At 43.4% G+C, this 14,529-nt stretch overlaps 1 protein-coding gene across 2 annotated transcripts in view; it reads right to left on the reverse strand.

Annotated features, from left to right (window-relative positions):
* MAD1L1 (mitotic arrest deficient 1 like 1) overlaps positions 1 to 10,952 on the reverse strand; it is a 751,355-nt gene extending 740,403 nt beyond the window's left edge. The window contains exons 1-5 of one of the 2 annotated variants that reach the window (XM_073648135.1): positions 10,807 to 10,952; positions 8,468 to 8,643; positions 5,246 to 5,386; positions 3,991 to 4,170; positions 3,016 to 3,140 (exon numbers count right to left, since the gene is read on the reverse strand). In XM_073648135.1, coding sequence (XP_073504236.1) covers positions 3,016 to 3,140; positions 3,991 to 4,170; positions 5,246 to 5,386; positions 8,468 to 8,620 — 599 coding nt within the window. In that variant the 5' untranslated portion in view covers positions 8,621 to 8,643; positions 10,807 to 10,952. Of the gene's footprint in view, positions 1 to 3,015; positions 3,141 to 3,990; positions 4,171 to 5,245; positions 5,387 to 8,467; positions 8,644 to 10,119; positions 10,352 to 10,806 lie in introns of those variants that run through there. The other variant, XM_073648136.1, reaches the window with a different exon arrangement.
* Positions 10,953 to 14,529: the final 3,577 nt, after the last annotated feature.

Genomic DNA, 14,529 nt, shown 5'->3' on the forward strand with positions numbered 1-14,529 from the left:
TCATTAATGACCTTGCTGTGCAGCTTGCTACTACAGCTAGCTTCAAACTCCCACCTGAAGCTTCCCAGGAACCCTTAACAAAGGTATCCACCTTTTTATCTAGGGGATGTTTCAATACCTCCAAGCAAAGGGTAGGGCAAACTTTTTAGAGGCTTTAGCAACAGCCAAGTCTAATTTTGGAGCTTTGTCCCAGGATGATGAGGCTAAATCATCAAAATAATGGAATAGAGGGATTTTTCCTTTGCTTTTTCCATTCTCTTTTAATCAGAGACTGGATTTTCTCATTAAGAGGGAATGACCGGCACTTCTGCTGCTTTAGCCCGTAGAACATTATGTCTTGTACAGACTTTTCAGGTCGTGGATCCATTACCCCCATTGTGGATCCAAAGACTTTAATAAGTCTATCCGTTTCCTCCACCGGAAAGCTGTGGTGCCCTCCCATGTCCTCTTCTGATGAAGCAGATGAACCTGTGCCTCTCTGTTCACCCTCTTCCTCCGAACTACTGGAAACCTCAGATTCTGGGCACCATCTTTTAGATTTCTTATGTTTTTTAAATCTTTATTCCCCTGGAACAGGGATCTAATAGAGTTCTTGACCTCTGTTTTAATTATAGATCTTAGTTTGGAGGTTAAATTAGAGGTTTCCTCACATAACATCTGCTCGATGCATGACTGGCAGAGATTATTCTCCCAGGTAACGGGCAACTCTTCCCCACAGAGCACACAATCCCTGTGTTTGGCCTTTGCTACACACTTCATTCCCTAGAACAAATGAGAATAAACGGGAAACCCCTATTACAAAGTGAACTTTCCCGAAGATCACTTACAAATCAGACGCAACAGGGGTACCAGATTTGGAAGAGGGATCATATCGGCTGGTAGATCACCACAGGACCCTGGAGATAAGTCCACCATGCTGGAGCCTTTGTTATGCTGAGTAGACCTGCTGTCCGAACATCCGCTGCCACGCTCACGATGTCGCAACGTCTTCTGGGAGTCTTCATGTTGCCACACTTTTTGCTGCTGCCGATGTCTTGGCTGCCGCAGCTGCGGATTTTGTGGTTGCTGCTGCTGCAGTTGTTCCTCCGGCTCCTTAGATGCCTTCAATCTCAGAAGGGATCACCAGAAGATGCATAGAAAGCCCTCCTGACGTTTTAATCGCCTTTTTAAAGCGGAAGCAGCTTCCGGCATATCCCCCAGCGCTTCCCAGCTCCATTGCTGGAAACTACTTCCGGTCTCGTGAACCTGGCGATCGAGTCATCAGGAAGCGCCTCCGGCGCCTCCCCGTGCATGCGCGGAACCACAAGTGTGGTCCCGCGAATGCACTCCTTCGCTCACCCATGATGGCCCCTGGACCCAGCGGTGGTGCTTCAGGACCCTGCACCAGCAGAGGCAGGGGCATCCACGCTGCCTGGATGAGCCTGGAAATAAAAACGACGTCCATCTTCTTTCTTCAGACTTCAGGTACGCCCCACTGAAAGTTCACCTGTCAACGACAGGAAACCAACTGATACGAGGGAGACGTACTGCCCTTTTATTCTGTAGGTTTCCTGTCCTTGAAGGACAGATCCCCTCTCTCTCCGTGATGCTGTCATCAGGAAAGAAGAAAAATAAGTATGAAGGTACGTGGGGCATTCACAGCCCCTGGTTGTCTAGATTCTGTTGAGCTTACCACCTTGACACAATTGTGATTTTTTTTCCCCAAAACCCAATGCCAAGCAGTTTCATGCACCACTATACGGCATCAGTCAGATATCCGTTATTTTTTATCCTCATATGTGGAAAAAAAAACAGATCAGATTTTCATCAGTGTTTGGTCAGAGAGTCCATTTTTAGGCCACGTTCATACATTTAGTATTTGGTCAGCATTTTACATCAGTACTTGTAAGACAAAACCAGGAGTGGGTGAAAAATGCAGAAGTGGTGACATGCTTCCAAAAGGTTTAGGTCTTGTTTTTTTTCACTTGATAAAGACGAGGGTACGGTGCCGTAAGGCGTTGTGAATAAAAAACCTTATTCTCATCATCATTTCTGAAGAATTGATTTACTCCAGCAGAGAAGCCCACCTACGTGTTCATCCAGCTGGATCCAATATCTCCTGGAGGATTGATCCACCAGACACGGGGCCACAGCTGCTGTTTTTATTCATACCTACATAGGAGTTGTGCCTGTCACAACTCCACCAGGTGAGCGTTACCAGCACTCTCTACTCTCCCTCCATAAGGTTTCACCCTATTGTGCGGTATGTTTCCCAATTTTAGATTTATTCAAATACAGAAGTCTGAATGAGGCTTAAAAGGGTTTGATCAGGCTTTTCACTAAAGTCTGCAGTCACTCACTATGTGACTGCAGACTTGTGAATCCTTGTATAGCACACGGTTAGGATTCTCCGATGCCAGCGGGGCGAGAGCGTGCGGTTAGGATTCTCCGATGCCAGTGGGGTGAGAGCGTGCGGTTAGGATTCTCCGATGCCAGTGGGGTGAGAGCGTGCGGTTAGGATTCTCCGATGCCAGTGGGGTGAGAGCGTGCGGTTAGGATTCTCCAATGCCAGCGGGGCTAGAGCACGTGGTTAGGATTCTCCGATGCCAGCGGAGCGAGACCTAGCGGTAATGTACCCACAAATATACGATTTGTATACTTCCACCCAAATTCTGACTACACATGTGCGGCCTGGCTCAATACAGTTGAATTGAGTGAGGCCGTGTACACCTGGTTGTGCATATCGCACACTTGCAGTCTCATGACCACTCAGTCTCGCTTCCAGCACCGGAGAATCCTGTACGCAATGTCAGGATTCACAGGTCTGCAGTCAAATAGCATAAATGCAGACTTTCGTGATAAACCTGGAGAACCCCTTTAAGGCCTCACTTCCAAAAACAGATTCGTACTACATAAAAATAAAAAAAAACACAGTACACGTTTGAATGAGGCCATTGAGATACTGTCTTTCTGGCATTTTTTAGGCTTGGGATGTGCTCACACACATTGTATAGAGCTGATGCTTTCAACACTTACTTGCGCTGAATTTCCAGCTGTTCGCTCAGCTCCTGCTTCTCGGACTCCTGAGTTTTTAGCTGCATTTCTAGATTCATGGTCTTTAACTGGAGTTCAGATACTTTCCCCTTTAACACTGTGATGGCCTAAATAAATACAGAAAAAAAAAGTATTGTAGTAGACAGAGCACAGCTGACAAGGTTTCATTACTGACAGCAGCATCTCCTACACATCTGTTCATACAGGAGTGTCCCTATGGCCTTATGTTTTTGTTTCTCCATACGAGACAAAAGATACCATTTTTCAACAATGCGCTGGATCCAATTTTCAGCCATTTTTGGTTTGTGTGTTAGTTTTTTGATTAAAAAAAAAATCCCAGCTTCGACTCCACGATAAGACAAGAAAAAAAAAAAAAACAGGGCGCGGGACAGGGCGGAAATTTTTTTTTCCCCATCTTCTCCATTTTATCAGTCCATGAAAATCGGACTGCACTCCGATAAAATCAGTTTTCCGGCAGATCTAGCAACATTTCTTAAAGACTGGCCATAGATAATAAATATCCCTTCCAAACCCCCTATACACATGCATGCCCAGCCGAGCGTGCACGAGTTCTTAGTAGATAAAGGGGTATAAGTCGCTGCTGGACACCTGTGGTGGATGGTTCTCTCATTGAAAATAAAAAGAATAGGTGAGCTGGAATCCTATCCGTTCCTTATGTTCCCAACCTCTGCCATTGGCGAGCATTAAATGGTAAGTCCAACAGAAATTGCCAGGTCCAAATGGCACCTAAATGTGAGGTGTATGACCGGGCTCATTTTCTTCTCTTCCGCATGAAGTGAATACGCCATCAAAGGGGACGTCCCACAGTTATTATTTACAATGCTTAGATATCTTCGTCAACCCAATAGAAAATGAGTAACGTGTGCCCTTCGCTCCTGTGAATCGGGAACACTAAGCTCCGCTATGGATTTCCCTGTGTTACCATGTCTGTGGTACCTCGTTAGCCTCCGCCAGTTTGTCCTCTTTTTCCACCAGTTTCTTGCTCTGCGACTCCATCATCTTCTTATAGGACTTGTTCATTTCTAACTGTTCCTGGAGTTTACTCTGAAATTCCGTTTCCTTCTCCTCTAAAGTTTTGATGCGAGTCAGAAGCTCTTGGTTCCTGTCCGCTTCCCGCTGGAAAGAAAAATGACACTTATCATAATGCACATGTCCCCATCAGTCATTATGCTAATGTTATATAACTTCACAATGCTTAAATTCTGCAATTCGGGGCTAAGTAACTAATAAGAGGAAGGTAATTACTGTCTGATGATGCGTTCACCGCCTGCAAAGATTGTTTAATTACTTTATATTACTTCAGAGATTAAAGGGAGGAGAGTCCAACTAAACTTTGCCACTGAGCTAAAACAAAAAAAAAAGGGAGAATTTTTTTGACTATTTTTTCTAACATCTGAACCTTTCGGGGGTTGATCTAACCATCTCTTACAAATATCACAATTATAAAGAGCTTATAATATTTAGTATATGCATCTCGTCAGAACTTCATTCATTTTTTGTAAATATAAATACATACAATCAACGCCATTTTTGCAGAAAAAAAAAAAATAAGGATGGCAAAATAAAAATTAAAGTGATCTATCCGGGCTACATAAATTGTCCCTTACCTGCTGCAAAAGGGATAAATATTAAAGGGAGTCTGTCAGCACATAAGGACTGTTTAAACCGAGCACAGGCGCTTGGTGCACTCTTGGTGTGGCCAAACAGTTCAGTACAGCTTCCCACCTGCTTGGTTTCCATCTATCTCTGCACTTCTCTGGCTCTATAAAGACTGAGCTGTCAATAAAAAAGAGAGGGGGGGCAGAGATAGATGGAAAACAAGTACATGGGAAGGTGCAATGAACTATTTGGCCACACCAAGAGTGCACCGAGCGCCTGTGCTTGGTTTGAACAGTTATTCCATAACTGCCTTGAAATTGGGAGTGGGTCTCACTGCCGGTAACACCACTAAGCATCCCCATTCTAACAAAATTCATTGTCGCTTGGAGTACAGGAGAAAGCAGAGTTCAACCTGTGTACGGATAAGCATCGATTTAGGGAACCAACCTCCCCCTTTAAACTACTAAAGGTTTCTGTTCTGAAAAATGTTCCCTAGATGACAGCATCTCTGAGTAATATCCCCACACGGCAGTATTGGACAGACAGAAAAGCCATGACCCAGACAGCGGGCGCTTCCCAGCAGATATCCAACCTCATAGTTCCTGGCGTTGGCGCTGGCTTCTTTTTCCAGCTCGATACGAGCCCGCTTGTGGCTCAGATCCATCTGCATCTTTTCTCGCTCCACCTGAATAAGGTTCGACTTTGAGCGGATCTGTGCAGCTTTGTCCTCCAGCTTGAAAAAAAGAAGTAAAAGATTGAAAAATCAATGACTTATTTTTTTATGTGAATTGTATATTTATTGTGTGTAGGTAAGTAGCACTAGTAATATTCTTAAATTACCATGATGGGATATAAGTCATTGAGCGGGTTGATTTGCGTGGAGTGGGCTCAGGAGCTAAGCTTGCTCCACAAAGGGTAGATGCTGGCTATCTTACAAAGCCGGCATATGCCTCTAAGGGTGAGCTCCAATTGCTGCCGTCAGCCATCCAGACGCCGCCGTCAAAATCTGATAACAGTATTTAAAGCACCACTTCGGCGTTGTTTTTTATTTTACCGCTGGAGTGGCGCTTCTAATCCAAGATCCCCAACCATACTTTTATACTCTCCTGCCGCCATCTTCACCTTTTATCACTGTCGCTACCATCGGTCTCCCGCAGTTTGTGACCCGCCTGATCGCTCCAGTGTTCCATGGAGCGAACCGGAGGTCACTCTTCAATGTAAGTCTATGAGAGCTATGTTCGGGCTCTCAGACTTGTATTGAGAGCTTGTGACGTAACTTCACACTTCCAGCCAGTCAGAAGTTGCGGTCACGAGATGGCGCCGCGAGACCGGAGTGGTGCCGAAAAAAGGTGGAGACGCCGGAGAGCGAGTATAAGACTGGAGCAGGGACCTTACATTAGAAGCACCACCAAAAAAAAAAAACGCTGCAGTGGTGCTTTAAACAGAGCGGCGGCCAGTGCGCACAGCAACTATCAGCTCCGCAGGACACGATTGTAGAGAACTGATGGGTTACCATGACCTGCTATAGGCCACCATGACTGCCAATTTGTTACTCCTGCGAAACCAAGCCACAGGATGAGCTTCATAAGAGACCATAAATTACACATAATACTGCAGTACTGTACTGCAGTATATACAGTGCCTACAAGTAGTATTCAACCCCCTGCAGATTTAGCTGGTTTGATAAGATGCAAATAAGTTAGAACCTTCAAACTGCAAACGAGAGTAGGTTTTATGAACAGAAGCATAAATCTTACAAACCAAAAAGTTATGTTGCTCAGTTGAATTTTATTAAATTTTAAACATAAAAGTGTGGGTCAATTATTATACAACCCCTATGTTTAATATTTTGTGGAATAACCCTTGTTTGCAATTACAGCTAATAATCGTCTTTTATAAGACCTGATCAGGCCGGCACAGGTCTGTGGAGTTATCTTGGCCCACTCCTCCATGCAGATCTTCTCCAAGTTATCTAGGTTCTTTGGGTGTCTCATGTGGACTTTATTCTTGAGCTCCTTCCACAAGTTTTCAATTGGGTTAAGGTCAGGAGACTGACTAGGCCACTCCAACACCTTGACTTTTTCCCTCTTGAACCAGGCCTTGGTTTTCTTGGCTGTGTGCTGTGGGTCGTTGTCTTGTTGGAAGATGAAATTACGACCCATCTTAAGATCCTTGATGGAGGAGCGGAGGTTCTTGGCCAAAATCTCCAGGTAGGCCGTGTTATCCATCTTCCCATGGATGCGGACCAGATGGCCAGGCCCCTTGGCAGAGAAACAGCCCCACAGCATGATGCTGCCACCACCATGCTTGAATGTAGGGATGGTATTCTTGGGGTCGTATGCAGTGCCATCCAGTCTCCAAACGTCACGTGTGTGGTTGGCACCAAAGATCTCGATCTTGGTCTCATCAGACCATAGAACCTTGAACCAGTCTGTCTCAGAGTCCTCCAAGTGATCATGAGCAAACTGTAGACGAGCCTTGACATGACGCTTTGAAAGTAAAGGTACCTTACGGGCTCATCTGGAACGGAGATCATTGCGGTGGAGTACGTTACTTATGGTATTGACTGAAACCAATGTCCCCACTGCCATGAGATCTTCCCGGAGCTCCTTCCTTGTTGTCCTTGGGTTAGCCTTGACTCTTCGGACAAGCCTGGCCTCGGCACTGGAGGACACTTTCAAAGGCTGTCCAGGCCGTGGAAGGCTAACAGTAGTTCCATAAGCCTTCCACTTACGGATGATGCTCCCAACAGTGGAGACAGGTAGGCCCAACTCCTTGGAAAGGGTTTTGTACCCCTTGCCAGCCTTGTAACCCTCCACGATCTTGTCTCTGATGGCCTTGGAATGCTCCTTTGTCTTTCCCATGTTGACCATGTCTGAGTGCTGTTCACAAGTTTGGGGAGGGTCTTAAATAGTCAGAAAAGGCTGGCAAAAGAGATCTTTAATCCACACATGTGAAGCTCATTATTCTTGGTGCCTGAACTACTTCTTAATACTTTAGGGGGACCAAACAGAATTCTTGCGGTTTGAGGGGTTGAATAATAAATGACACTCTGAATTAACTTTTAACGTTTTAAAAAAAAAAAATTTGCTGCAGTGCATTTCCCACTTCCAGGCTGATCTACAGTACAAATGTCACAATGCCAAGTTAATTCCGCATGTGTCAACCAGCTAAATCTGCAGGGGGTTGAATACTACTTGTAGGCACTGTAGATAAGCGATCAGAGATACACCATTGTGATTTTAAAAAAAATTAAAAAAATAAATAAAGAGAAAAAAAAAAAAATACATAAAAGGATCTCCCCCAAAGAAACATATTTGGTACTATCTGTAAAAGCTCAGACTATCAAAATATGAAATAAATTACAGTAAGTGTTGTAATGAAAAAAATCAAAATGTCAAAAAAGCAGGATTACAGTTAAAAAAAAAATTTAATAAAAAGAAAAAAAAAAAAAAATGCACCCCAAGATAATGTCAATAAAACCCTTCAGCTTGCATCGCAAAAAAAACCTCACACAGCTCCAACGCTGAAAAAATGAAAAGGTTACGTGTTTTAGAAAAATGCGACACAATGCAATTTTTTTTTTTTAAATGTCTGCATTTTAACCACTAAAATTAAAAAAACACATATAGATTGTATACGTACAGTGTATTGTACATATTTTACTATATGATTTTAATGGGTCCATTATTTATCCACAAAAGTGACGGACAGCGCACGAGCCAAAAGCTGACGTGTGAAAAAGCCCAGAGTTGTGTTTTATACCTGTGTGCTTTAAAGGAAACCAGCATTAAATAAAGTACAACGCATTTACCAGAAACCTTTGCTGAAATTGCATCTGTAAAGAAGCCCCGATGGAGTCCGAGGTGGTGGCAGTGGGGGGCGTATTGTCAAATGGCTGGGAGAGGAATTTATTAAAAGACCGGAGAGTGGAAAGAACGGTGGTGTTATCTTCCATTTCATCCATCTTGACTGTTTCCAAAAAAATACCTGTGAAATGGGAAAGAAAAATTAAAAATAATATATATATTTCACATTAATCCACATTTTAAATAGAGATCCTTACTAAATAGCAGAAACGAGACAGATTTCCACTGATATGTCGGATTTGCCCCCTTCTTGATTAGTATTGGGGTATGTGCATAGTCTTTGTCCTGAGTGTTTTGAGTAGAAACTCCAAGTTTTTGAGGAGTTGGGAAATTATGAAGAATATTTGGGGAGTTTCCGCTCAGTTTCTGCTCCAAAAACTGCAATGCAAACATCACCTTAGCGTTTACAGACATTTCCTCACCTCTAAAACTGAAAAAAAAATCCAACAATTATCTTTAAGGAGCTGGTTGTGATGAAATTGGGGCTTGGAAGTCGGACCAGGCTCACAAAAGTAGCCACAGGGGCGTTGGACCATTTAGCACCCTCAAATCAGGTTCTATAGCAGCTGCTGTGTGCATTGCATACATCAGATGTATGGCAGTGACCAAAGTATCAGGCATGGCGACCATGCTAGGCTCATCCCAACAGTAAGGGGGGAAAAATTCTCAACATGTGAATGGAAACATTATTCATGTTTAGAGACCAGTATGGACCAAACAAGTACCGTAACTATCCAGCTGACCACAGGTGCAGGAAGTGTCGGTAATATGTAGCAATGCAGAAACAGAAAAGTTCCGGCATCCGAAATCCCATATAATAAAGGCTTTATTCCGTATCCAGAATAGTAAGGACACACAAGGCTCATATCCTGAGCGTTTCAAGTTCAGCAGCCCCTGGTCACACCATGCGATGGTCTGATGAGAATTTCACCACTAAACCTCAGTGGATTTCTTGGCCCCAATTCATCAGGTCTTTGTTTTTAAAGTCATATTTGGGTCCTGTCTTTTTGCCCTGTTGGATATTTGATGAGTTTTGCACAAATTCGAATATGTTTTTTTTTACAAGGTACAAGATCCTTTAAAACATCTTGTTAGTCTCCCCCCAAAGGAAAAAAATATTATGAAAAGATACATCGGAGGGTCTCTTTGTGAACGCAGCCCAAGACTGGATTCTCAATACTTCCCAGTCTGTATATACGAGGCGCCTCTGAGCTTTGATACTGCAAGTTCAGGTCAGGAAACCCACAGTCAATCCAGGCATTACAGTCTGTTTATGGACTGTGGAAAATGCCCGTATGAGCCTGACCTAACGAGTTGGTGAAACTTTACAATTTATTTATTTTGCATTTTATTTTTTTATTTTTTGCAATTATTTTATTTTTTTTCAATCAATTATATTTAGTTTTTGCAAGTAATTAAAATATTTTTTTGCAATTATTATATTTTATTTGTTGCAATTACATAAGATTTTTTTCAATTCATTATTATATTTTATGCAATTAATTTTAAAAAAATGTAACAATTGTTAAGGGGATAGAATTTTTTTTTTTTTTACGTATGAAAAAAAAAAAAAACGGACATCTGAACAATGCCTTACACGCGCAAATGGCTTTTGTGCCGGTATGGATGGTCCAATCATCAAACGGACGAGAGTTTTGATGGATTGTTGGGCGATTGCGGACGTGATGAATGAACGCATGTTCCCGGTTGTCGGCCTTTATACATCAGCAGCAGAACTCCTCCCATTTTGCTACAATGTATCAGCGCCGGGGGCTGTATCCGGTTCTCAGGTCTATACAGATTTTTCAGCCTCGGGATGTAGATGAAGCTGCTTCCATTCACAGACTGCAAGCAGAAATCTGGGAAATTATGCACTATGGTAACCTAGTATGTAAGAAAGCGGCAGAGCATTTCATGAGGCAGCAGTGGAGCTGAATACATAGAACGAGGGCAGGTTTATTGCTCATTCATGTGATCCACATCCATAGTAATTCATTACTTTGATACTAGACCCCACAGAGAGGGCAGCAGCGGCCCCCTGTGCCCAAGAGCTCACACTCTAGACAATATATGTGTATAGCAGTGCCAAACAGAACACGTGACCCAACTGACACCACAAGTCTCAGCATTCCCTGCCTTATAGCACTTATACTTCCATTCTAACATAAGACAGAGCTCCCGCATGTGTCACCCCCACCCAACCCTTAAGGGAACAAATACTCCCATCATCCCGCCATTAATTTGAACTATTACAAGGCAGGCAGACAGAACGCAGTCCACTCACCGCCTCCTCCTCCTCCTCCTCCTCCTCCTCACACTGCACTCACTGGCCGGCGGGAGAACAGGAGCCGGAACTGAAGCGAGCGGCTGCTGGAGAGGTCGGGACTGGAACTGAGCTGCTCCTGGGAGCGGTGACGTTAGCGGAAGGGGCGGAGTTTCCACACTATAGTGGAGATCCTACCAGGAAGGAGCCGGGAGTGTAGGTTGCGTCTAGATCGGAGTTGCTGGAGTGAGGGCCTCAAGAAATCCCCTCCGATGTAGGCAGTTCAGCACTGCCACCACTAGATGGAGCTGCTCCAGGAGCTCCTCATACACACTGCAGTCTAGTCGCCTCTTCTGGCTTTTTATTGTTTTTTTTAATACTCTTTTTATGGAATTGCTCCTGTTTTGAATGGAGCAAACATCACAAGTCAGACAGGATTTTTTTGACACTATTATATACTTTATGTGTTTGGGAAAAAAAAAAAATTTCTCCAGATTAATAAAACTTGAATTGTCGCTTTTTGTAATATAAAAAAAATGGCACTCAGCGCTGATTATTCAGATTTGCCAGAATGTGACTTTTCCCGTTTGTCCATGAATCCTGTCTCCAGCACCGACATTGTGACGAGTGGGCGGAGCTAAATTAGAATATCATTAACCCCTTAAGCCCCGCGGGTGGTTTGCACGTTAATGACCGGGCCAATTTTTACAATTCTGACCACTGTCACTTTATGAGGTAATTACTCTCGAACGCTTCAACGGATCCCCCTGATTCTGAGATTGTTTTTTCGTGACATATTGTACTTCATGATTGTGGAAAAATTTCTTCGATATCACTTGCGTTTATTTGTGAAAAAAACGGAAATTTGGTGAAAATTTTGAAAATTTTGCAATTTTCAAAATTTGAATTTTTAAGCCCTGAAATCAGAGCGATATGTCACACAAAAGAGTTAATAAATAACATTTCCCACATGTCTACTTTACATCAGCACAATTTTGGAACCAAAATTTTTTTTTGTTAGGGAGCTATAAGGGTTAAAAGTTGACCAGCGATTTCTCATTTTTCCAACAAAATTTACAAAACCATTTTTTTAGGGACCACATCACATTTGAAGTCACTTTGAGAGGTCTTTATGACAGAAAATACCCAAAAGTGACACCATTCTAAAAACTGCACCCCTCAAGGTGCTCAAAACCACATTCAAGAACTTTATTAACCCTTCAGGTGCTTCACAGGAATTTTTTGAATGTGGAAGAAAAAAATGAACATTTAACTTTTTTCACAAAAATGTTAATTTAGACCCAATTTTTTTTATTTTCACAGGGGTAACAAGAAAAAATGGACCCCAAAATTTGTTGTGCAATTTCCCCTGGGCACGCAGATACCCAATATTTGGGGAAAAAATACTGTTTGGGCGCACGGCAGGGCTCGGAAGGGAAGGAGCGCTATTTGACTTTTTGATTGTAAAATTTGCTTGAATAATTAGCGGACGCCATGTTGTGTTTGGAGAGCCCATGTGTGCCCAAACTTTGGAGCTCCCCCACAAGTGACCCCATTTTGGAAACTAGACCCCCCAAGGCACCTTTCTAGATGCATAGTGAGCACTTGGAACCCCCAGGTGCTTCACAAATTGATTCGTAACAATGAAAAAGTGAAAAAAAAAAACACTTTTTCATTTTTATGAATCAATTTGTGAAGCACCTGAGTGTTCCAAGTGCTCACAATGCATCTAGATAGGTGCCTTGGGGGGTCTAGTTTCCAAAATGGGGTAACTTGTGGGGGAGCACCAATGTTTGGGCACACAGCGGCTCTCCAAACGCAACATGGTGTCGCTAACAATTTGAGCCGATTTTCCGTTAAATTTGTTAGAGGACACCATGTTGCATTTAGAGAGTCCCTGTGTGCCCAAACATTGGAGCTCCCCCACAAGTGACCCCATTTTGGAAACTAGACCCCCCAAGGCACCTATCTAGATGCATAGTGAGCACTTGGAACCCCCAGGTGCTTCACAAATTGATTCGTAACAATGAAAAAGTGAAAAAAAAAACACTTTTTCATTTGTATGAATCAATTTGTGAAGCACCTGAGGGTTCCAAGTGCTCAGTATGCATCTAGATAGGTGCCTTGGGTGGTCTAGTTTCCAAAATGGGGTCACTTGTGGGGGAGCTCCAATATTTGGGCACACAGCGGCTCTCTAAATGCAACATGGTGTCCGCTAACAAATTTAACGCAAAATTGGCTCAAATTGTTAGCGACACCATGTTGCGTTTGGAGAGCTGCTGTGTGCCCAAACATTGGAGCTCCCCCACAAGTGACCCCATTTTGGAAACTAGACCCCCCAAGGCACCTATCTAGATGCATAATGAGCACTTGGAACCCCCAGGTGCTTCACAAATTGATTCGTAACAATGAAAAAGTGAAAAAAAAAACACTTTTTCATTTTTATGAATCAATTTGTGAAGCACCTGGGGGTTCCAACTGCTCACTATGCATCTAGATAGGTGCCTTGGGGGGTCTAGTTTCCAAAATGGGGTCACTTGTGGGAGAGCTCCAATGTTTGGGCACACAGGGACTCTCTAAATGCAACATGGTATCCGCTAACAAATTGAATGGAAAATCGGCTCAAATTGTTAGCGGACACCACATTGCGTTTGGAGAGCTTCTCTGTGCCCAAACTTTGGAGCTCCCCCACAAGTGACCCCATTTTGGAAACTAGACCCCCCAAGGCACCTTTCTAGATGCATAGTGAGCACTTGGAACCCCCAGGTGCTTCACAAATTGATTCGTAATAATGAAAAAGTGAAAAAAAAAACACTTTTTCATTTTTACGAATCAATTTGTGAAGCACCTAGGGGTTCCAAGTGCTCACTATGCATCTAGATAGGTGCCTTGGGGGGTCTAGTTTCCAAAATGGGGTCACTTGTGGGGGAGCTCCAATGTTTGGGCACACAGGGACTCTCTAAATGCAACATGGTATCCGCTAACAAATTGAATGGAAAATCGGCTCAAATTGTTAGCGGACGCCACATTGCGTTTGGAGAGCCCCTCTGTGCCCAAACTTTGGAGCTCCCCCACAAGTGACCCCATTTTGGAAACTAGACCCCCCAAGGCACCTTTCTAGATGCATAGTGAGCACTTGGAACCCCCAGGTGCTTCACAAATTGATTCGTAATAATGAAAAAGTGAAAAAAAAAACACTTTTTCATTTTTATGAATCAATTTGTGAAGCACCTGGGGTTCCAAGTGCTCACTATGCATCTAGATAGGTGCCTTGGGGGGTCTAGTTTCCAAAATGGGGTCACTTGTGGAGGAGCTCCAATGTTTGGGCACACAGGGACTCTCCAAATGCAACATGATATCCGCTAACAATTTGAGCCGACAATTTGTTAGCGGATATCATGTTGCATTTGGAGAGTCCCTGTGTGCTCAAACATTGGAGCTCCCCCACAAGTGACCCCATTTTGGAAACTAGACCCCCCAAGGCACCTATCTAGATTCATAGTGAGCACTTGGAACCCCAGGTGCTTCACAAATTGATTCATAAAAATGAAAAAGTGTTTTTTTTTTCACTTTTTCATTTTTACGAATCAATTTGTGAAGCACCTGGGGGTTCCAAGTGCTCACTATGCATCTAGAAAGGTGCCTTGGGGGGTCTAGTTTCCAAAATGGGGTCACTTGTGGGGGAGCTCCAAAGTTTGGGCACAGAGGGGCTCTCCAAACGCAATGTGGTGTCCGCTAACAATT

The sequence above is a fragment of the Phyllobates terribilis genome, unplaced genomic scaffold, assembly GCF_046119375.1.
Source record: "Phyllobates terribilis strain yellow unplaced genomic scaffold, ASM4611937v1 Scaffold_9__5_contigs__length_417890890, whole genome shotgun sequence".
Lineage (NCBI taxonomy): Eukaryota > Metazoa > Chordata > Amphibia > Anura > Dendrobatidae > Phyllobates > Phyllobates terribilis.